The sequence below is a fragment of the Clupea harengus genome, chromosome 1, assembly GCF_900700415.2.
Source record: "Clupea harengus chromosome 1, Ch_v2.0.2, whole genome shotgun sequence".
NCBI classification, from domain to species: Eukaryota; Metazoa; Chordata; class Actinopteri; order Clupeiformes; family Clupeidae; genus Clupea; species Clupea harengus.
The window spans coordinates 7,888,957-7,912,430 of NC_045152.1; the positions used below are offsets into that span (position 1 = coordinate 7,888,957).

General features: G+C 45.0%; 1 protein-coding gene across 1 annotated transcript; it reads right to left on the minus strand.

The window, feature by feature from the left end:
* Positions 1-1,531: 1,531 nt before the first annotated feature.
* On the minus strand, positions 1,532-22,809 carry LOC105899960 (trinucleotide repeat containing adaptor 6A). The gene is made up of 21 exons (XM_031566249.2): positions 22,398-22,809; positions 20,345-20,392; positions 15,644-18,514; positions 14,610-14,828; positions 14,185-14,360; positions 13,952-14,029; positions 13,327-13,375; positions 13,089-13,216; positions 12,482-12,604; positions 11,979-12,113; positions 11,600-11,725; positions 11,333-11,422; positions 10,726-11,173; positions 10,164-10,289; positions 9,695-9,856; positions 9,103-9,243; positions 8,718-8,825; positions 8,296-8,508; positions 7,229-7,296; positions 6,739-6,878; positions 1,532-6,347 (listed from the first exon to the last, which is right to left on the minus strand). The coding sequence occupies exons 2-21, from the start codon at positions 20,388-20,390 to the stop codon at positions 5,963-5,965; spliced, it is 5,832 nt and encodes a 1,943-aa protein (XP_031422109.1). The 5' UTR covers positions 20,391-20,392; positions 22,398-22,809; the 3' UTR covers positions 1,532-5,962.
* Between the last annotated feature and the right edge of the window lie 665 nt (positions 22,810-23,474).

Genomic DNA, 23,474 nt, shown 5'->3' on the forward strand with positions numbered 1-23,474 from the left:
TCCTTGTTGTAATGTTTGCTCTTGCACAGCTCCACCTTGTGGTACATCAGCGGTACTAACCCTAGAATCCATGACCTGGCATAAATGGCCAAAATATGATCAAATATACTTTAAAGGTGAGGTCTGTGATTATGGCAAAAGGACTGTGTATGAACACCAGGTATTTTGAGCGCACACACACAATGAACAGATAGAGGACCCTGAGCAGCAATCTGCTGAAATCTATCGGATTAGAATGGCAGACTGCATCTTTAATATTTAAACGACACTCTGTTTTAACTAATAATTGCCAGAGGAACTTTTAAAGGGTTGAGATGTGTACTCTGTGAAGCAGTACAGCAACATATAATTTATATACTTACCATCGCATTGAAAGTATGTTCTCGTGTGTGTGTGTGTGCCATGTGTATTGACAGTCTGGGCACCCTTGGGAAGCCACAACCATGGCCTATGCTAAGTAGGCCTCATGAATGTCTGCTCTTCACACCCTAGCAGACATCCTGCCTGCCCTAGGTGGGGGGGATACACATCATCTATCCACCATCTTGCCTTTGTGTGTGTGTTCCGGAACCTTCCGTAGGAAGGTCACCTCCCCTCCCACTCACATGCCCCCTTCCCAACCTTGACCTGTAAAAACATCCCCAATGTTGACCCTTGACCCCACTGTAACCTCCCATGACTGACTAGTATTTAACCTGCAACACTGTGATGCCCTTTAGTCTTTTGCCTGCCTCTACTTGATGTTGGAATTGACTCCCTGCAAGATTACCTTGAAATACACCTCCAGAAATCTTTGATTCACCTCGTGGTCCTTTGTCTAAAGTTTGTTGTCTCTACAGCGATTCCATTACTGGTATCAGTATTAGTTTGACATGATACACTATTAAGCCATATGTAGCATGCTTTAACAGCTACTTAATCTGAACCTTAAATTTATGTTCATATTTAAGATTTTAGTGAGCATGATCACAAACTTGTATTGTAGTACTTAAGCTACACACATCATTGCTGTGTTATTTCACCTTGGCTGGTTTAATATGACAAAACAGCCAAGAGGAGCTGTTCGTGTTGATGTATGAGGCCGTTGCACAGCAAAATCATGAACATGGCAAATGGTTGGTTGCAGGGGTGGGACAAACTAAGATATAATAGCAAATACCTGATAAGTGTAAATGTCCACCGTAAAAAAATAAGGGGCACTCTGCCTGTCATTAAAAAAAAAAAAACATTGCTTTATTGGAAAAGGCCTAGCATGTGTAAATGTAGCAAAGAACTTGGCGTTATTTAAGAACACATGAATGACTTAACATTCCCAGTACAAGACGTACTATTTCAAATTAGACAAATAAGCCCAATCCTTGATTAAACTGACTAGAATTTCCCAGAGGTGTTCGTTGAACTGACACCCGGTCAGCAGTGTAGATTTCAGAATGGCAATTGATGAAAGAAAACTTAATGGTGCATGATGACCATTGAATGATATCTTGAAACATATGCGACACCTTGAATGAAACATATGCGACACCTTGGATTGAATGTTAGGCTTTTTTATTGAGGGTTGTACCCAAGTTATACAGCTTTGTATTCTGACATCAGGGCCAGAATTTTACAAACAGTTATCAGTCTACGAGTACAGCCAACATAAGACCTAATATCTACTCTACAACCTTAGTATATATTCACTTAAGAGCACTAAAATTGAAAACCAAGCAACAAAGAGTAAAATAAAACACAACAGCATCAGAGGAAACATTCATCACTAAACACGAGTTTTCTACCTTGTGTTATTAGACTAATTCCTGTCAAATTTGAACCAATACAAATAAGGATTGTCCTTCAAAAAGTGCAGTTCCCCAAGTGAAAATTCTACGATGACCCCAGGAAGACAGTGAAGAGTACTTCCTGCTCATTGAAGTTGGTAAGTTTATTGATGTTGATTTCTACACATCCCTTAAACAGTCAACCAAAAGCAGTGTGCATATAGGTTTATGAGGGAGCAAAGAATGGTGTCTGAAATATGTCAATATAAGAGGTTGCATTGAAAACTCCACCTTTTCTCAGTTCCCCATATTTTGTGATCGAGGAACAAGTGAGAAAAAGGGAAGTTTCCCAGTGTAATGCTCCATCTGCTACAACTGGCCAATTATTTGAAAAGGAAAAACAAGAAATTTCAATCATGGCACATGTTTCAGGATGTGTTTTTTTTTGTTATCCTGTCACTACTGTGTAAGATTATACTGAGAGGAAAACAAACAAAAACAAACAAAAAAAAGACATTGAAGCCTCATTTCTCACTGCATAGACTTTCTTAGTATTCTCCAAAGTGGAAGTTAAGATTCAACCTCTCATTCATTCATCCATCCATTTCTTTGTGCTGGTATTACTAAAGCTTTAAGGTTTTTTTTTTTATGACAAGACAGAAATACTCACAGTTTAAGTCAATTGCCGTAGCACATTGTTCAACAGTAGGAACCATTTAAAAGACATGGGTATATTTTGCTCACAGGATAGTTTCAGAAAAGAATGACATTTTCTCATACAAAAGTAGAATGTCAGGCCAAGCCATGTTTTCCTCTACTTTCACCTGGCCATACAAAATGGGGATTGTACATTGCTCATGAATTTCCTCAAAACATCCATTTGCAAGTGGCATTTTAAGCGTATACATTGTCCAGCTTTTACAAAACAACAAATCCCTTTCCTCCCTCTCCCCCTCTGAAATTTTGGCATGACAGTGAAATTTTCATGTCTCGGAGGGACAACTTTGTCCAACACCAAACAGCTGTACATACATGAAGACATTTCTTTAAGATGACAGAGACAGAAGACAAAAACTAAAAAAAAAAGTTTAAAAAAAAAAAGAAAAAGAAAAGAAAAGTGGAAATTAATTGGGTGCCAAATGGCTTTTCCCTATGCTATTAATTCACTCCATTAAACAAAAGCCACAAAGTTTAGGGAGACAATAATACAAAAAGCCATCTCTCCCAACAGTTAGAAAGATCCTATTCAGAACCATTAGTTAAAGCCATGCACAGCGCCAACCCTCAGTACTTCAACACCACTACCCTGGACACAGAGGAAGGTCACTCCCGAGCACAAGGCCTGGAGCAGCTGACCTCCCATGCACAGTCATAATAAAATAAGAATAAATGAACAATAATAATATAAAAAAAATAAAAATAAATCACAGCAATCTAGTGCCAGAGACCTGCGTGAGCGCCCAATACAGGCTCCGCTTTTTACGAACACCAGCTCAAATACACAGCGGTTTCCTTCAGAGCAAGGAAGAGAGCAGGCCAAGTTTGGAGAACCAACAGAAAGTAAAACTGCCTCGCACCCTTAGAGATAAGCCATTGTGCATTTAACAATCCAAAAGACAGACACACCGCACTCTTCTCCAATCAAGCCAGGCAAGCCACAGAAAGCTATACTCTCCTCCAGGAAAAACAAATACAGTACAACCTAATCAGTTTCTTTTTCTTTTTCTTTTTTCTTTTTCTTAATATGTACACCAAGTGCAAATCCAAGGCTTTTCATTTCAATGTGTCATTATGTTTACTCTTGTACTCCCCTCTAAAAAAACAACATGATAAAACCTGGTTCCAATGTTTCTCTTAATATTTGTTAAACAAAATGAGAAGCAAGATCTGGAATTAAGTAAACAAATCTTCTGATTGAAGTATATTTGGTAAAGCAGTTACTTAATATGGTTCAATACTGGCACACCACCGTCAAGTCAGGGTAATACTCGAAGGGTTTTTGTACTACGCTTTTTGAGTCATTAAATACAGATAATTTAAACACAGTGAGCAAGTTCTACTATTCAAATAAAACTAGAATGGAGAAGAAAAAATAAACCAAAACAGCTTAAACAAATATTAAGGTCCATGGCTTAGCCTAATGCTGACATCTCTCTTTCTCAAACTCAATCTCTTCCTCTCCTCTTTGAAGCTTTTCATATACTGTGCATCTTCGACTAAACAATCAGTAATGTATATCGTCCGTAAATCTATGTACATCTTTTCTTGTATTCAACTACCAGCAATAGTTTACATTCACCTCTGCTTTAGCCTTCCATGGCTTCTGTTACAGAGGCAAGCCATTTTCAATGACAAAACCAGCTCTGGAGAGGAAAAGAATACAGGTATTATGTGAGCAGCCAAAAATGTTGATTTATTAATATTGTAAGGAACTTCAGATTAACACAACCAAACTGTACACGTTACAATCATATTCTATTTGTAAACAGTTAAAAGCCACTTGACTTGTTGCATCTTCGGACACAATTTGAATCAAGGCAATGAAATGTGGACGACTTTTGCACTGTTAAAAATCCCCCCCTCCCCCCCCCAACAAAAAAAAAGAAAAAAGGAAAAAAAAGAAAAAAAAACTTTAACACCATCTCTGGCAATGAGAAAGATTGGAAACAAAGTATTTGCTATTACTGAGAATATACAAAAATTCTTCGGACAAAAGAAAAAGCAATTCTGTAGGCCGTGTCAAGGGCTACAGTATGCATAGTTACAGATTTCTGCTTTTTCTTTTGAAGTCTGACAGTTACATTGACGGTCACAGAGCAGGAGAACATTGAGCCACTCAATAGGTAGAGGGAAGGAAAATAGGACAATATAGTGATTCAGCAAACCATATCCACCCATTATTAAAAAGACAGCATATTTTTTGAAAGCAGTATGTAGAACATCTCCAGCTTAAAGCAGTTATTTGGCAGAGAAAAACTTACAGAGCTATAAGTACTTTCAGTGCTAGAAGTTGGATTTTCCTACAAATTTTCTACAGGGGAAAACTGGCTATATTTCCTGAGAACCATGCTGGTTATTTAGCAGACAAGAGGAATAGGTAAAATAACCAACAACATGGCCAAACACTGATCAGTATTCCCAGAGATAGAAAGCTTCGTCTTCATCCTCGATATAATTTTTAGTTCAATTTTTTTTAATTGTTTTTTTTATTTTGTATTTTTTTTCCAAGTTTTTTAAAATTTTTAGGCATTTTTTTCTTTGATTTTTTTTTTTATTATTTTAAAATGAAGGAAGAATGAGCATACTTTCCCCCTCAAAAGTCTGTAAACAAGAGGGCGCAATGTGGCACCTCCAAAACAAAATTGAAAGCCTATTTGAAAGTGCTGTTCCCCCTGGCTTGCAGGTCGGGTTTGCAAGTCACAGCTGTGGCTACAGTTTTTACACACTGCAGAGCTAAATTCTTTAGTTTTAAAACACAAAATTGGTGCAATACTTAATTCTGTAATATCATCAAATAATCCTAAGTCAGCATTTATATCTTGATCTTGAACTCCACAATACCACAATAAGGTAGGCGTACATCAAGGCATAGTAGAGCGCACACTTTAAGAACATCCTTGAGTAAACAACTACACTGGATCTGCCGGCTCCCTCGATATTGCAGATTATACGGAGAAAAACCACATTCAGTGCAAAGTTTAAAAAAAAGCTCATACTCCAACATTGTCAGCAAACAAATGCAAATAATAAAAATAAAAAGAATTGGAATTCAAATAAACATGATGAATAAAACACGAGCTCAATTGAAGCTTTTTTTCTGTATGAAGAGCACTACCTGGAAGTGTAAATACATCCTTTCACATTATAGTATTGGCCTGCATGATTCAAGTATTCAAACTGATATGTTTTGGGCTAAAACAAAGTGGACATATGTGCAGAGAAGAAAAAAACGTAACTTATTTCCACAGGGCGACCCCGCCATATATTTTTTTTGTAAGTGAAGTCTTCTCCAACTAGTGCCGTTTGATTTTTTTCTCTTTTTTTTCCCCCGTCTGTTGATCATATGATAATGATTTTTCTTTTTACTACTCCAACTCTGAGGTCACGGTTATTTATTCATTTAGGTTGTTTGTATGCTTTTTTTTTTTGTCTTGTTTTTTTTTTTTTTTAACTCTCTCTAAGTCATAAGGTGAAACGTACTACTACATGGCCTCCCCACTTCCTGAGAGGTGATCAACAGGAAGGAAGGAGCTGATGGGGGAGGGGCTGCTGATTCGGGCCCCATCGCTGGGGCTGCCCCACAGGCTAGTGGAATAGTTGGGGCCCCCCCACAGTGAGGAGGCGTGGAGGTCTCCGCCGCCAGTCCCCGCCAGGCCACTGCCGTTCCAGTGATTTGGATCAGTGCGGGTGGGTGGGAAAGGATGGGCCGAGCTCTCCACGGAGCTGGGGCCCAAGCGGCTCTGGGACGAGCCCATCGACGTCTGCCAGCCGGAAGAGGCAGTCATGGACTGACCTTGTGCAAAGAAACGGTTGATTTCCTCTTCGCTAGCAAACTCGGCGAGAATAGTAGTGTTCCCTAAAACGCACCTGAGGGGAGGAGAGAAGAGGGGGAGATGAGGGGGGGGACCAGATGGAAGGGTGGGGAGAACTGGGGGGAGGGTTGTAGGACACTGAGTCCCGACTGAAGGAGCCTAAAGGAGACATTGACCTTCGTTAAGGTCAGCCTTCCATTTAAATCTTGGAGCTTGATTACTACTCTAGAGAACAGGAATACTTATAAGAAATACTGGTGGAGTCATCTTTCTTTACGCTAAATCAAGGTGGAAAAGATGACAAATCAAATAGAAATTTTACATTAAGTGAAAAAGCTGTTTGACTAAAACATACTCAATCAAACTAAACTCTCTAGAAACCCTGCAGCCTCAGCTTCCTTCAGTCCCCTGTCCCCTTCCTCAGGTGAAGCCAGGCCTGTACTTACATGTGCAGAGACTTCTGAGCTTTGGCTGCCTCCTCCTTGGAGCTGTAGCAGACCACAGCGTTGCCATGGGGCAGGTTCAGGTGGAATGTAATCAGTGGGCCGTGCTGCATGCACAGAGTGCGCAGGGTGGATCCGTCGATCTGCAGGGTGGGGGAGGGAGCAAAGGACACTTATAGGTGCTGATTTAACCCTTCAGATTGAGCTTCCATATTTTATATAACCAAAAGGGTGAAAAGCGTGGCCTACGTCTTGTCTACGTCCCTTATATAACCATTTTGTCACCTAAAATGACAGCTGGCAGATATGTTAGAATGATGATTTGCCTTGCCAATTATACAGGTGCATGAAAGAAATTACATTGAAATTACACTTCTGAAATCCCCAGAATCATTGACTGAAGCTGGCAAGGCACCAACAGCACTTGAGTAACATACACGCCTTTCATTTCATACTCAAGGAAGGGTTTTTGTTAATAGCCTAAGCTTCTTACCTGAGGTGTAAGATTTTTGAGAACGAGCCAATTAGTTCTCCCTGAGCTGCTATCACCCCAACTGGAACCTGAGGAGAGATTAGAGGGGAAAAAAAATGATTACAATCAAATTAAGAATTCCTATGAAAATATTTCACTAAATTCTCTATATCATCGGTTCCCAAACTGGGGTACGCAAAGTGGTTCAGGGGGTACGCGGGGAGAAAATTTCCGCGATAACAGAAAACGGACGGAATTCGCAGAATGTACCGTTTGAAACAGAATTGCAACTTTCAGACGGAAACATCATTTTGTGCATCAAAATCGCCCAAATTCCCCTGTATTTTGTCCTGCAAGGCTGTATTCCTTTCTTATAAACACAACAACGATCGCAACGATGAACAAGCATTAATTAGAAAACAAAACCACTGAGAACATGTCACGTCTGTGCTGAACTCCGCTCCGGCCACGCCCCCCTATTCAACACAGACCTCCGTAGCCTGTCAAATGAATTAGCTCATCTTCCCAATCGCCTGCAAATAATGTTTTTTTTAAGTCTTCTGTTCTGTTGATGGCTGGCAAACAACAACCTTAGAAGGTTTGGGTCACTTGTGGCACATATTATTCACTCATTTTAAGCCATCAATCTACCTCTGGGTGAACAAAATGAGCCGAAACGGATTAAAACGGAATTAAAGTAATAGGTGAAAAGGAAAACTTTTTTTCTTCTTCAACAGGGGGGGGGGGGGGGTACGCAGCTGGAGATTAAATGTCTGAAGGGGTACGGGACTGTAAAAAGTTTGGGAACCACTGCTCTATATCATACAAAAAAAAATATAGCATGACTACACCAAATCTCAACCATGTCAAAGCGTTGATCAAAGACACAATCATGTCAGCACTATGTTCATGTTAATCCAGCAATAACCTGAATGCATTTATAACCTGTCTGGGTTGTCTTGAAATACTTTGTAGTGGTTCCAAATCAGGTTTTTCCACATAGGCTGGACTTCAATTACATGTATATTCAAAAGCAGCAGGAAACTACTGGTGTTTCACACACACACACACACTCCCCAGATACTGACCAGGAGTGAATCTGGATTCAGAACCAGACCAGCCCGCCAGCCGAAGGGGACCGTTGTCCCAGGACGAGGGCGGCGGCTTCTGGCCGGTGAGGCCGGGGGGAGGGCGGGACGGAGCAGAGAGGCCTTTATGGGGGAGAGGAACCTTCCACAGCTCATGAGCCAGAGAGGTGTTGGTGACCGTACCAGGGGACCATTTGGAGTCACTGTTTCTGGCTGCGGAGAAGAGATAAACAGGCCTTGTTAAAGAGCAGACAAACATTCCTTGAGGGGATCATTTACAACGAGGGAGAATAAGTACTGATAAAAAGCAGCTGTTCAGGGTTTTCCTCGGTTATCCTTGTGGGATAAATTAGTCTACTGAATGAATAAAAGTATGTATGTATGCGTTTAGAGTGAGGGCTGCTGTAGGTAGTGGCACAAACCTGAAGTGCTTTGTGCTGTACTGCTGAGGGAACCACTGTGGTTGGAGGCACGAATGGATGACCAGGCACTATTTGAAGGCAGCGTGGTGTTAAGTGATGAGGATGGCCCTGAAGGATCAAAACAAAGTCAAACAAAATCAACCCATGATTCAGTGTCCAAGATGATCACAGCACCAAGGACATAACTAGACAATGGACTGTGCACTTGCATGCAATAACTATGCGCAACCATATGCAACTTAATGTCTTAGAATTTCTTCATTCATTGAGGGAGAGAGAGCACACAAGCAGAGCCTTGATCCAGAGCTCAGTGAGGATTTACAAAAGCTCTTGTCCGACTTGTATAAAGACAGAAAAAAGAAAAGAAAAAGGAAACACAGCCTACCATTGTTCCTGTCCCTGAGGTGATCAACATCCCGCACTGTATTAATGGAGAGATTATTGATCACACTGCCAGGAGTGACGAAGGGGTCAGTTTCAGGGTCAATGTTTGGATATCCTTTCCAGGGCTCACCAGGGCGGAATTCTGACCAAGGAGAATGGAACACTTGTTAAAACTTGCTGAGGCAAGATATGGCCAGTGTTCCACCATAAATAACAACATCTCAGGGTCCAAATACAGCAAGGGAGTTCTGACATACAAAAGGAGGTTGATATCAAGGTATTCTGAACACACAGTTTAACACATTTAACTATCTTTCAGTAGTTCAATGTGGTAACAGCATCCCACTGCTAAATTTATCCTCACAAAAGCTGGCCAAATGTATACCTACTCACTGTGAGGATGAAATCATTCAACTATGACGCATGGAAGAACACATTTAAAACAAAAAAATGTTGACTACCTATACGCTTAGGACACTGTTGAATGGGCCAATCACCTAAATAAATAATATTTATGACCTGTGTTTGTGTGTGTGTGTGTGTGTGTGTGTGTGTGTGTGTGTGTGTGTGTGTGTGTGTGACTGGGTAATCACCTGGTGGCCAGTTGACGTTGCTGGAACTATGAGGTGATTTGGCACGGTTGGGCCAGCCGTCCCCCACGGACCCCGGAGGACTCAGGGGGGAGCTGCCGGCGTTCATGAAGTCATACGGACCAAAGGGGGAGTCCTCCAGCCTCAGTACAGAGGACATAGCACCTGCACAAAGGACATACCACACTTGAGCTTGCTTTCTCTCACACACACACACACACACACACACACACACACACACCTTACCACAGAATGCATCGTTCATTCACATATGTAAGCGTCTTAAGCTAAGGTGAGCAGAAACATCCTCAGTTCTTAGACTTCCAAAAGCCAGTATCTACACAGGCTACTTCATAGTGGAAACTACTCAGACAGTCTAAAGCGTGTAAGTCAAGGCAACATGCTTTCCAATTTCTACAATGCAACAGCTTTTTTTTTTTTTTTGTTCGTTCCCTCTAGATCTTCAACTCACCAGGTTTGCTGGGGTTTTGATCAAGTGGCGAGTTGGAAATGTCCATGGTCCACTTCTTCAGACGGGACTGGGGCTCCTTGTAACCAACACTACCGATGTCTAGATTGCTTACATTCGAAGTCAAACCTATAGAGAAAAGAAAGTAGGAGAAACAGCAAGTCTGTAAGTAATAATTTACGAAATTTAAATGAACTAATCAGTAAGAAATGAAACACTAGTATCAGACAAAATGTTGGAATGTAACTCAAATATCTTTTTTTTACACAAATTTAACAAAAACACAATTCTGTGAAGTTATCTAAGCATTAAAACAAGCACCGTTACCATAACTACGAAATTAACAGAAAATTATTAAGGACTTTTTAAATGGGTTGATAGATGAGGGCTAAATCAGAACGAGGCCTAAACGACTAAAGCGGTTTCGATTCATCGCCCATCCATTCAGTTCTTTTCAAGCAGAATACAAATCTAATTGAGATCCTTGTGATCACCAAGAACAGATGAGTGTGTGTGTGTTTATTAAAAAAAAAAAAAAAAAAGGGGGGGGGGGGATCTTATTCACCTCTGTTGTTTTCGGGACAGGCGAAGGACCTCGCAGACCGGGATGGGAGGGGCGAGCCTGGCCCCACGTGCCCGTTGCTCATGGCGGGGCTGAGGAGGTTATGGGCGTGGCTGTTGCCAGTGGGGGCACAGCCTGCCATCTCAGAGGCATACATGTTGGGCATCATGTTGGGCTTGGCAGCTTGTTGGTGCATCAACTCAGCCTGGCTTAGGGTGGGACGGGAATGGGGATGGGGAGGACACCCACTTAAAGGGAAATTAGTGAACTGGTTCATGGCCTGCTCTTTCTGCATGTCAACCGCGTTTTGGGAAATGAGGCTGTCCAGGTAGGACTTGAGGCCTGGCTGGTGCAGGGAAGGAGGCTGAGGAGAGGTCTGCTGCTTCAGCATGGAGGGGTCCAGGTGGCGCGGCGGCTGGATCATCTGCTGTGAGGGACCCAGGGGACGACCCTGAGGAAGGAGAAGAAGTGGAGGTGGGTCAGAGAGAGAAGTCGGTGCAGGGAATTTGATGAACAATGCAAGGGTACAATCTTGCAGCGGTAAAAACAGACAAGGCTGAGCAGAAGGGGGGGGGGGGATTAAATAGGAAAAAGGTTCAGTGCCCCTTACCTGCTGCTCCTGTTGACGGCCACCGACGGGCATTTGCCTGGGATTCATCTTCTGCTGCTGCTGCTGCTGCTGCTGCTGGAGAAGGAGGCGCTGACGGGGGGAAAAAAAAGAAAAAAAAAACATTTACTTCTGGACCAAAAAAAAAAAATACATAAACCCCAGACCTGTCTGTTTCCTTCTGGACCCTAATTTCCAAAAGGCACCGCATCATTCAATCTTCAAACCACTTGTTTCCCTCTTTGAGGAGAGCCCTGATGCACCACATACCTGCAACTGGTTGATCTGGGAGAGTTGAGACAGCTGGGACAACTGGTTAAGCATGGCAACCTGCTGAGGGTTGAACAAGGGATTCAGACTTCCATTATTGGGAGGGTACTTCAATGATGGAGGGACCTGCAGAGAGGGAACAAGAGTGAACAAATGAATTTAGGAATAGACAAACACAAAATATAAGACTGGAACTGGAGATTAATGTCAGTGGAACCAAACGGTCTTTGAAGAAGAGCCAGTGGCCAGCGATACACCACAGTATGCACATGAGTACATGTAAATTACTTGTATTCATTTGTAAATTCAGGGGGTTAACCCTCGATACAAAACACATTTCAAGCCCTGAGTGACAGCTTGGAGGGGTATGGAGGCCAACCTGAGAGGGCAGTAGAGGTGGAGGCACTTGAGTACGGTGATTGGGCTGCGCAGAGTTCAGAGGTTGTGCTGAAGGCTGCTGTGGGTTCCGGCCTTGTGCTGCTGCATTGCTACCACCATACATGGGGTTTACATTCTGCTTCAGGGGACAGAGGAGTGCGGGGGGTTAGACACAGAACACGTAGACTCAGAGCGGGCAAATTTACAGAAAAGGGTGGAACGATAGAGGCAATGTTCAAAGGGACCCAGACCAGAGCATTCACACACACACACACGCCAAAATGGCTTTCTGTCTTGATGGTGGCCTGAATGTGCCCCATCTGCAAAATGCATGATGGGTAACATGGCTGCCACAAAACTGCTACACAGGTTTGGTATGATATGGGTTCATGGGTGGAGCCAAAGGACTCATTTCTAGTGAAGGACTGACATGGAACCAAATAGTCACAAGGACACATGGATGGAAGAACGGACAGACCCAGGGCGCAGCCAGCACTGACTCACCTGCCTACCAGAACCAGGGTTAATCTGGCCGTTTGGCGAGGAATAATTGTGGTTCTGATTGGGATCGTTTGGGGGCTCTTCTGACCCAGAGGCATCATAAGAGGACATGGAAAGCGAGTTCTGCTGTTCAGTCAGCCACAGAGCAAGCAGAGAGGAGAGGAGCAGGAGGAGCAGCAGCAGCAGCAGTCGCCCAACAGAGGAAAAGACCCGAAGAAGCCAGAGGATAAAAATAATCAGAGAGAAGAGACAGACAGAGAGGAAGGGAGCGAGACAGAAAGGAGGTGGAGGGGGGAGAAAGGCTAAGTTAGCGTATGCCACAGCTTGGACTGCTACAGCTTAGCTAAAAGCAGAGGACAAAACAAAAAGGCCATGGTAGCACCCAGAACAGCACTGAGGCACTCACATCACCGCATGCAGTTGTCTTTCACCCTGACCGGGCGCTCCACCATTTCACAATGGCAATGCACCAGTCAGGGAGAAAGTGCTAGAAAAACACACAGGACTGACACATTCAGTCCACCAGAGGGAGCCTGAGCATTCAGCAGAGCCGGGGGAGGACTGCAGACCCAGGGAAAGTGATGGTGATTCACCATGCAGCACCACTGACCTTATCGAAGTAGTTACTGCGGTCCATGGAGTCTTTGTGGATCTGGTGGCGAGAGGCTGCATTCTTGCCATAGTCGCCCATGTTGAGACCATGCTTGTCTACGTCCATTCTCTTGTCAGACATCATTCCTGCACAGCAGAATCACAAAGGGTTAATAACACGGTCACTCAACTGACCAATGGCATCAAGAACCATCTGATTCTGGCTATTAAAATACTGAATAAAGACCATGACTCACCACTAGACATTTCCATCTTATTGCTCTTGAGAGATTCCTCAGGTTCTCTCTATAGGGAAAACAGACAAAGCAAAGTCAGTTCATTTAGCCGTCTCCCTTGTCGTTCCCACCCCCCCTCCCCTCACTCACTCTACATGCAACCTGCAGGCTGCGGTACAACAGTCATTTTGGCTTGGTAAGGTTCCTAACTGAGTAAAACAGACCCAGAAGTATCTAAGTGGCAGCCATGATGAGAGACGGTTGAATTCTCCAAATGCTGCATGAAAGGTGCTTCAGTACTTTCTTTCTTATCTCCTTTAGCACAGGGTACACTGAACCATCCTTCACCAAAGGAAGAGAGATAATGCCATCCCACAATTCCTTGCAGCACCAATAACAAACTATCAACATGACCCACGTCAATAACATCCGCCGTTGCATAATTAAGTAGCCTAGTGTAAGTGCAGTCGGATTTTCTAAGCACTGGGGTTGTCCTTATGAATTCATCTTAACCTCATGACATTTTCCCATCGAGGTCATGGAAAAGGACATGAGATGCAATTGGATTATTCGACTGTAGCCTCAGTCTCAATTTCACAGAACATGTAGGGCCTTGAAAATAACTGGAAGGGGCAACAATACTTACAGAGTAATTCATATTGTTGAATTGCTTCACAAACTGATTCATCCATGGATCTTCTTGCTTACTGACTGGTTTATTCATCTATACAGAATTGTGAAGAAAAAGTAAATTAAAACACGGACTTGTTCAAAACTAACCCTCTTCAAGACTATATAAATTATACATATAAATCTTGAACAAAATGTGTATTTATCAGGGGAAAAAAAAAGAAGAATCCCAGCAATCGTGTTTCTTACCTTTGGAGGCATCTTCTTCATGTAGGACCAGTTTCCAGATTGATTGGCCTCCTGTGAGGAGGTGTTGTTGTTCCACATACCGATCTCCACCTCCTCCTCTTCCTCCCAGTTAGAGTGGCAGTTGCCAGGCATGGGCATCTCTTCTCCACACCAGTTGTCTTGCATAGGTTTGGGTCCTGTAACCACAACAAAAATATATTCAGATGAGACAAAGAATACATCAGAAACATGGGTGACAGTCCTATATACTTCCCATCACCTATAAAGAATAACTATGAATGGGTTATAATTTCCTGTGGAGTTGATAAGAGTCTCTAAAATTGGTTAAGCTCTGAGGCCAACAGGAGATTTGAAGTCCAGTGCAAAAAAAGGCTGTGCTTCCCTTATGCTGTCCATGAGGAAGGAACAATGAACACAAGACTCACCAGTCTTGTGTGTTGGCTGCTGGCCCATGGAGGAGTTCCCCCAGCCACCGGTTCCGGAGCTCTCTTGGTGACCACCAGGGTTCTCCCAGGTGGATCCGCTGGTGTCCATGGGTTTGCCCCAGGCCGAGGTGCCATTGTCCACAGAAACTGGGGGTCCCGCCGGCTCACCCCAAGTGGACGTCTCCATCTTCTGCGGGGCGCTGTACGTCTCTCCCCATCCTGAGGAGGCAGAATTAGCGACGTCATTTCACTGCATTTCTGTACACGCATCTTAAGAAATGACGAATAGAGTAACACGCGATAGTTGTTTGTAAACTTTACCCAGGAACATTGGACAAAACAAAGGGACCTATTCATATAATCATCATGTTGATTATATTATATGAAGTATGTTGACTTGTTTAGAAGAAAATACTTGAAGTTATTCAATGCAAACACTGGACAAAAATAAGAAAATATATTTAAAACATTACATTCTTCAAGTGCTATGTGATGCACCGTTCTCTAGCCCAGCTTAAAAAGGTCTTATGTAAGTTTTGTTTACTTTGACGTTGTACCCATACGCCTCCTTAAATCTGACCACAGGGCATTTTGCACTTTCACCAATCGACACATGCTCTGGATTCTTCCTTTAAAAATAGCCTTGTTCATGTGTGTCCCCGCTGATCAAGTTGCTACCATATGACTGCAGCATCAGCGGCCATGTAACCCTAGCCTAGTGTTTTTTTTCCAGTGCGCACAGCTCATCTGATGCCAAAGTCACACTGACCCAGGGACATCTCTTGACCAAGAACAAGTAGCAAAAAAATACCCATGTTGACACATCCTCATGTAATGGGGTTATGATATGTCAGAAGGGAGTCTTAAATGTGCGGGAAATTCAAAGTTCGGGAAAGAAAAGAGCAAAACTTGGCAGGGGTCAGACCAATTTTAAATGGTTTTCAATTTTCAGGTTGTTATACCAGCAACTAACTACCTGTTGGAAAAGGATATGAGCATGACCAAAGACACTGCTTCCCCACACCCAAACTCACCTGAGCTGCAGGTCTTCTCCTTTGGGGCCATGTTGGGGGCCATGTTGGGGGCCATGTTGGGGGCCATGTTGGGAGCCATGTTGGGAGCCATGTTGGGAGCCATGTTGGGGGCCATGTTGGGGGCCATGTTGGGGGCCATGTTGGGGGCCATGTTGGTTGGGCCCTGAGGTGGCTGGGGCTGCGGTGGCGGGGGTCCCTCCATGGCCTGATCTGCTCCGCTGTTCTTATTCCACATGTTCACGTTGCCACACTTATATTTCTTGGGGTCTCCCCACGCTGAGGTGCCGTCGTCAATCTCCATCCTGCGCCTGATGGACTCGGGGGACGGCTCCTCCCAGCCAGTGGAATCCTCCTCCTTTTGAGGAATTGGGCCTCCCTGCCAACCAGGGGCCTTGTTTGAACCTGGGCCACCAGGCTGGGGATTGGGGGCGCCCCTGAAAGAGCCGCTGTTGGCATCCTGTGGCTTACCCCATTCTGAGGGGTTGTTGGGTTTGACTGGCTCGCCCCAGCCCGGGGCGCTGTGGCTGGGTTTCTGGGGTTCTCCCCAGCCCTGGTTTTGATGGCTGGGTTTCTGGGGTTCTCCCCAGCCGCTGGCCGGGCCATTCTGTTGGGGGGTGTTGGCTTCTCCGCTTCCACCCCAGGTGTTGCTGGTGTTGCAGCGGCCCGGGTCATTCCAGGTCGAGCCAGAGCGGTCACTGTCGTTGTCCCTCTCCCTGTCCCTCTCCCTGTCCCTCTCCCTGTCCCAGCCTCCAGAGGTGGATTTCTGGGGTTCACTCCAATGGTTTCCACGCGATGATTCGCCACGTGATGATTCACCACCCCAGCCTTCTCCACCAGAGGGGGCACCCCAGCCCTGTTTGGTCTTAGGGGCGCTGCTCCAGGTTGATGAGGAAGAGGGCTTGTCCTTGCTGCCACCCCACGGGCTATTGCGCTTGTTCATGCCATCCTCCCAGCCTCCGGAGCCTCCGGCCTGTGCAGTTGGGCCTTTGGCATCGCCCCATCCAGAAGAGGGCTTTGGGTCGCCCCACCCTGACATCGAGGATCCATCGCTGGTGTTGGTGTTGGTGGTGTTGTTGTTGTTGTTGCCTCCGCCCGGTCCATCTCCCCATCCACCACCGGTGCTGGCCGGCTGTGCGGGAGCGGTGCCCCAGCCGGATGTGTCAGTGGCCGGCTTCTTCTCGATGCTGGAGACATCCCAAGTTGTGTTCTGGCGGACTGGCGTCTGCCCCCAGCCAGTGTTGGAAATGACGCGGGGGTCCACGTCCGCCCGGGACACTCCCGGCGCGGTGGGCCCTGGCGGGGTACCCCTCCTGCTGCGGCCCGCGCCACTTCGCGACTGTCCATCTCTCTCGCCACGGCCACTGGAGCTATCCCCGCTGCCCTCGCTACCTGTGGACTTGTTCCATGTGCTGCCCTGAGAGGCCTGGCCACTGCTGCCGCCACTGCCCCCCAGCCCCAGGGCGTCAACCTCCAGGGACTTCCAGCCATTTGTTCCCTTCCTGCTCCCGTTTGTGCCGTCATTGGAATGCTGATTGTTGCCGGGTAGTGGGTTCCACTCCCCGTTGGAGACCTTAGTGCCAGTGTTTGAAGAAGAGGAGGAGGAGGAAGAGGATGAGGACGAGGAAACGCTGCCCCAGGGCCGGGGGATGCTGGCGGGGCCCATGCCGTTGCCGTTGCCTGTAGGCCAGGGGGAGCGATCTTGCGGGGCCGTGGGGGCCGAATCCCAGCCTCCTCCGTGGCTGGCTACCCCATTGCTGCTGCTGCCGCCACCACCGATATTATTCTTGAAAGGAGCATTGGTGTTAGCAGAGGCCGAGCCATTGGGCCCTGACTGCATTAGAGTTGCGTTCACAGTGTCGCCCGCGGCTGGGCCTTTGGGTGTGGGGCATTTGTCTCCAGAGTAAGTAGTGCCGGTCGGAGCTCCCCATGCTGTACCGTACGACCCGCCATTCGTTCCCTCACTGCTGTTGCCATGCTGCTGCTGCTGAGAAATGGAAGTGCCGTTGGAGAGCGGAGAGGGGATGGGTAGCTGAGGGGAGCCCCCTGAGCTCACAGGCCAGGCTCTGTGCCCTGCGGACTGCTCGCTCATCTGCACTGAACCTGTAGAGTTTGGTAAACTAGAGGTCAACGTGTTAGTAGTGTTATTTGGTCCATTCATTTCAGTGTTAAGGTTTTGAGGCTGCCCACTTGGAAGCTTGTTTGTACCGCTGACGTCGGACTCGGCCATGCTGTCCTGCAGGGTTCCCCAGGCCATCTTAGAGTTAATACTACTCTGAAGGCTGGGCATTTGACCTACGGTGCTTCGTTGAGTGTTGGTGCCACCATTCCCAAGGGAGTTAGGCCCAGTGTTCTGCAGAACAGGCCAGGCACCATGGTTGGCATTTGGGTTCAAAGTGCTTGGATTTATACCTCCATTGGTTGAGGGACCTTGGGTACCCCATGCATTTAATTTGCCATGGCCGCTTTCAGCCATTTTGCCACCAGGGTTCTCTCCTGAGCCTTGGCATGTGCTTAGCATCGGACCATTGGAAACGCCCCAAGGCCCCTTGACACTCCCATTTCCAACATTATTGCTGCCATTTGCAACCATAAATGGGGAGCTCTGACCGTTGCTGCCTTGTCTATTGCCGTTGCTGTCGCCGCCAGTGTTCCCAGAAGCCATTATACTAAGGTTTTTTTCTGACCCCGAGCTTGAGGCAGAGTCAGCATCCATACATTCTGAGGCTAACTCTGGGTCACTGCCAGTGATGGAGGGCCACGGTCCCTTGTCACAACTGTCTACAATGACTTTGCCCCAATTGCTGTTTGAGTCGCTGCCAGAACTCCAGGGAGAATTTTCATACTGAGAATCCAGACCGGTGTGATCCAAACCTGCAGATAGGAGGGGGGAAATGAGGAAACAAGAAAATAAATGTCAACATCTCTTCCATCACATATACCAATGAAACCTCAAGACGTAAACAAACTGAAGAGAAATGGATTCTGCACTCAACATAAAAAATATAACGTCAACAAAATAACTAAAGTAGGCTGTTGATGTGCTCCCGGCGAGGCACAGATCACATAATCATACTAACACCACATACAATTCAATCAATCATTGTGCGACTGACTACATGGAAATGCACAAAACAAACTATTTCTGATGAGACACACACACACAAAGTCTGACCAATGAAATGACATGGGTATGGAATCACCAAAATACAGCCCTGGTCGAGCGTTACGCACATTCCTTTGTTTTGTTTAGGGGGCTCCTATTTGTTTGCGGATTAGTGCACATTAACAGCTCGGCTGACCACCGAACTCTGCCTGCGTCCCTGCCGAGCACCGTCTCTCCCTAGCCTGGCTCAAACACAGGCGCAGCTGCCACCATTTTGTAGCAGCAGCATGATCCTGCTGCATGCCAAAAGCTAGGAAAAGGGAAGCGACTGGAGCAAGGCTAGAAAGCTATGCCGAAAGAGAAGCAGGGGGAAAGGGGGGGGAGGTTGTTTGCTCTTTTGTTTTGACCATCGGGTTTCCCACCAAACTTCAATGCCAAGGTTACACACCCCGGCACTCACCTCCCACACCCGTCCTAGCGCAAGAGTCCCTTCACAGTAGAGCCAACTTCTCTATTTTTCTTGCAAACCATCTCATGCTCTTGTTCGAGGGGGGACATTTTTTCCCCCCCTTATTTCTGCTAGTCTGCTCTTGCTCTTTCGAATCACACTCCAAGATGGCTGCCAAGCTCCCCAGAGAGCAGTCCTCTTGCCAAGTCTGAGCACTGTCTGAATCAGACGTGCCATGACACAAAGGAGCGCAGACCTTCCTGAAAGAGTTCTTTATTTTTTTTTATTTTTACTCCTGAAATCTGGAGAATTTAATTAGATGAAACTCAGCTCACAGTTGCTGAGAGCTAACGCAACGCAACAAAACTGCAACTTCGATCAAGCTGCTGAATTCAAAAGTTTGAAGGACGACGCAACACATTTTATATTTCAAAAGGCCAATAAGTAAATTGTTTAAAAAAAATAAAAAAAGTACCCTGCACATTTTAACAGGGGATGTAATGAGATACGTGCATTGCTCTACTGCACCGAAACGGAGCAGACGTATTTAAAATGCCACGTTTTTATCCAGCATTCGTGATCTTTGCAACTACTGCGCAGTCAGCTGCAGCTGGTTCCCCCTCTGCCCTCACTTTGCAGGGCACAAAACATAACAGGGAGGGACAGTGGAGCGGAATTAAAAATATTCACTTAAACACTACCAGGGAAAACAATGATACTTAGACTGAGGGTTGCTTTCGGTGCTACCAAAATAAATACTTTATAAATGATACAAGCTTCAAGCACATGGAAAACCCTTCATTTCATATAAAGTTAACATCAAATTTCTAATTAACTGAAAAAGTATCAAATGACTCCTTAGATCACACAAGAAAGGTTGCACAAGGTGCTAACAATCAAGCACAGAAGATTGCGACAGGGAAACATCCAGAAGTATTTCAAGCGTGTCAGCACATGTTAGTGAATGGACACACCAGAGCTGTTTGATGGAGACACACCAACATTCTATGAGGCACAGGCAAGGTGAGTACCCCACCCATCACCTGGCATACATTGTACACGCAACAAAGCCCAGGAAACTACAAATCCCACAATGCACAAGGGGCACACCAAAGGAGCCAGTGAGCAGGTGAGGAGAAGATTGAGTCACCTGTTTGGTTAGGGGAGTGGCTGACCGAGTCCCGAATGGGAGCCATGCCTACGAAAACAGAAGAGTAACACCATGAGAGACCTTACGAAGGGCCGGATCTGGACTGGGGTGACCTGACTGCAAGACAGAGACAGTTGGTCTCTCCTCTCTATAGAAGGTATGGAGCTCAGACCTACAAAAATATAAATGACATGAACTGAAATAACAAAAGACAAGAAAAACTAAATGTGTCATCATCACAACCAGTCTGCAGGGCAATTGGTATTTTATAAGCACTTTTGCATGACAAAAAAATCTTCACACATACTGAAACATCAGGTCACCCAGTCAACTTCATCTAGTTGTATTTCTGATCAAAAACTGCTCATTTTGCACAACTAAGCACACACACAATTATTGAGGCCAATGAGAAGTTCCAAGTTTTTTCTTGTCTGAAAAGTCTAATTGTCTGTGTATAAAAGTCTACTTATCTTAACCCATCATTTGGTGGTTTCACCACTAGCCAAAAAACACAAAATCCTATTCATATAGGCTCAAGGCAAACCACATAATGAGTTGTTGCGCCATTACCAAAAAGACTCCCACAGTCTATGGGTGTGAAAACATAAATCACCTTTTAAGACAGAGGGCCATAGTTTGAGAGTCAAAATAGTGTGGCGATGCAAACAAAAAGGTCCGAAGCGTCAGCAGGTAACTATAGCAATTGACATATTTGACGCAGCATCTGACCACTATTGCTGCATTTAGAACTCCGGTCATCGGTAGTGAGTCGACATACACATGTATTCATTTGCATAACGCGATGCTACTGGTGACCGTATATCTACACATGAATACAGACACCTCAGGCTCAGTGCCCAGGCTTGTAAAGACTCTATAGACTCAAGAACAGCGGTGACCATTAGCCTAACTGAATGGGGAGATTGTCAGCTTTGTCTATGTTGATATATTTGAAAACTTGGACCAACCTAAATAGAAATCTTTTTCTGCATTCTGTTTCGGCCATGCCAAAAAGAGAGACCTTTTGTGGTGACAAAGCCTTTTTTCTTCTGCTGTAGTCTAATTCTACAATATATGAAGAGACATAACAGGAAAAGTCATTATTGGAAGACATTTGTTTACTGCTGACGGGGCAATTGAACTGAATCCTGAAATTTGACTGCCTCTTCCCAGATGTTTGAGTCTTTAAAGGGGTTTAAAAACTAACATTTTGCTCTTTTTGAAAGCCTGCCAGGACATGTTAACCTCAAGGATATCCGATATAGATTGAATGCATTAATCCACACAACCCAAGTTCGCTCTTGCTTCCTTGCCAAAAGAGAAATATGTTGGCTTCAGCATAATGTGCCACTCTTCCAATAAAGGTGAAATTAATTTGCCAGATAGATAAATCAGAATTGGACAGTGCTGGTTTGTCATTGGCACATGCACATTTTTCCTGTCAGAGAAGAACATGTTGCCACTCCTCTATCCAAAATGCACACCGCGGCAAAACTTTTCATTTAAATGACCAGTTTAAAACAACCCAACCAGGCAGAAAAGGCAAACCTTTCATTTAAAATCACCAGTTTAAAACAACCCAACCAGGCAGAAAAGGCCGTTTTTGCCAAGTTTCCACCACCAAACTAAGCCCCACAGGCTGATAACAGTTTTAAAGTATTGATGACATGCACCTTGTTTTCAAGTTAGTTAAATGTAACATAATAAATATATACAAAAATCACATAAAACACAGCTGTTCTGACCGATATCACTCTGGCAACTGTATTTAGTCATCTGGCTAAAACCTGTGTATATGCTAGAGTTCCACAACATGCAACTACATTTTCAGTCCTACTGTATTAACCTTACAAAGAGACCGGCACCATGCCTACCAGTTACACTAAAGAAAGGGTCTGAACGAAGTCATCGTGAAAAGCGAACATCGAGCTTTAAGGGGACAAAATCCCTTTTGCATTTCAAGCGTGTTGTCAAGTGTCACTTATTCCTCCCTTTGGCAGTGAAGGATAGTTGGCGCGTGTGTGTGTGTGTGTGTGTGTGTGTATATAGTTACCTGAGAGGTGGCTGTTGGCAGCGTGGTGATTCAGTGGTGCCCCCTCACTAGTGAGCACTACCCCTGGGCGGATGGAGGTGAGCTGCACTTGAGTTCCCAGGGTGGCAGCGAGGTGATGAGGAACGCGACGAGGCTGCCCCCCTTCCCCCCTTGGTGCTTCAACAGCGGTGGCGGAGGCTATTGCTGCTGCTGCTGCTGCTGCTGACCGAGGCCTGGCCAAACTTGCCAAAGACGTAACGATGAGCGAGGCAGGGTGTGGGGCGGGCTGAGACTGAGCACTCAGGCCCTGTTGGCATTGCTGATGGCGCTGGGTGCAGGGGTGCTGCTGCTGCTGCTGCCGCCGCCGCTTCGTAGGAGTGGGACGGGGAGGCGAGGAAGGGGAAAGGGCGTTGGCAGACTTTGAGGCTGGCTGTTAAACTGGACTTGATATGTTCTGGCACTGTGGGATGACAGAGGAACACAGAAACAAAAAAAAAAACAAGTTGTTTTGTTAGCAACCTTGAGTCAGCATCAGATGAACGGTAATATTCTTTTCAAAATGTCCAACAAGGTCATCAGTGTAACTTGAGACCACTATTTGCAGCTGCTACAAATCCTGCTCTGCTTTCATGTCGATAACAAAATATTAGCATTACTCAAATCTAGAAGTAAATATTGTAATATTAATCATGAAAAAATACATGTGCAGAAAACACTCACTTTCCTGTAATGAATTAGCCATTATGATTGATGCATGCGTTCATATGTGTGTATGGAATAGGAACATTTCATCCCAGTCATTTTTAACTCTGGCAAGATCTACACAGAAATCATTTCACAATGCTCTGAAGTGTTCTCAAAAAGTATATAAATAAAAAAATAAATAAAACAATTCTGGAAATGTTATTTTACACATAACTGTGATTATGCCCCCCCCCCCCCTTCATACTCTGACAATTAAATTGTGCACCACAACAGCATTTTCTAATCGGACACAATGGGTATACAGTTGCAAAATGTACTCTTAGCTTGACGTGCCTGTGGACTTAGAAGCAAGAAAACCCTTGTATCTGGTTACACAACAGGCTTTGACCGAGA

Bases quoted from the DNA above. Each gene is read 5' to 3' on its own strand.
- LOC105899960 (XM_031566249.2), bottom strand. From the start codon at position 20,390: ATGGCTCCCATTCGGGACTCGGTCAGCCACTCCCCTAACCAAACAG. The intron at 11,174-11,332 runs GTAAGGGGCACT...CTCCTTCCTCAG, and splicing joins GCCGTCAACAGGAGCAGCAG to GGTCGTCCCCTGGGTCCCTC. The intron at 9,244-9,694 runs GTGATTACCCAG...CTCCTTGGTCAG, and splicing joins CAACGTCAACTGGCCACCAG to AATTCCGCCCTGGTGAGCCC.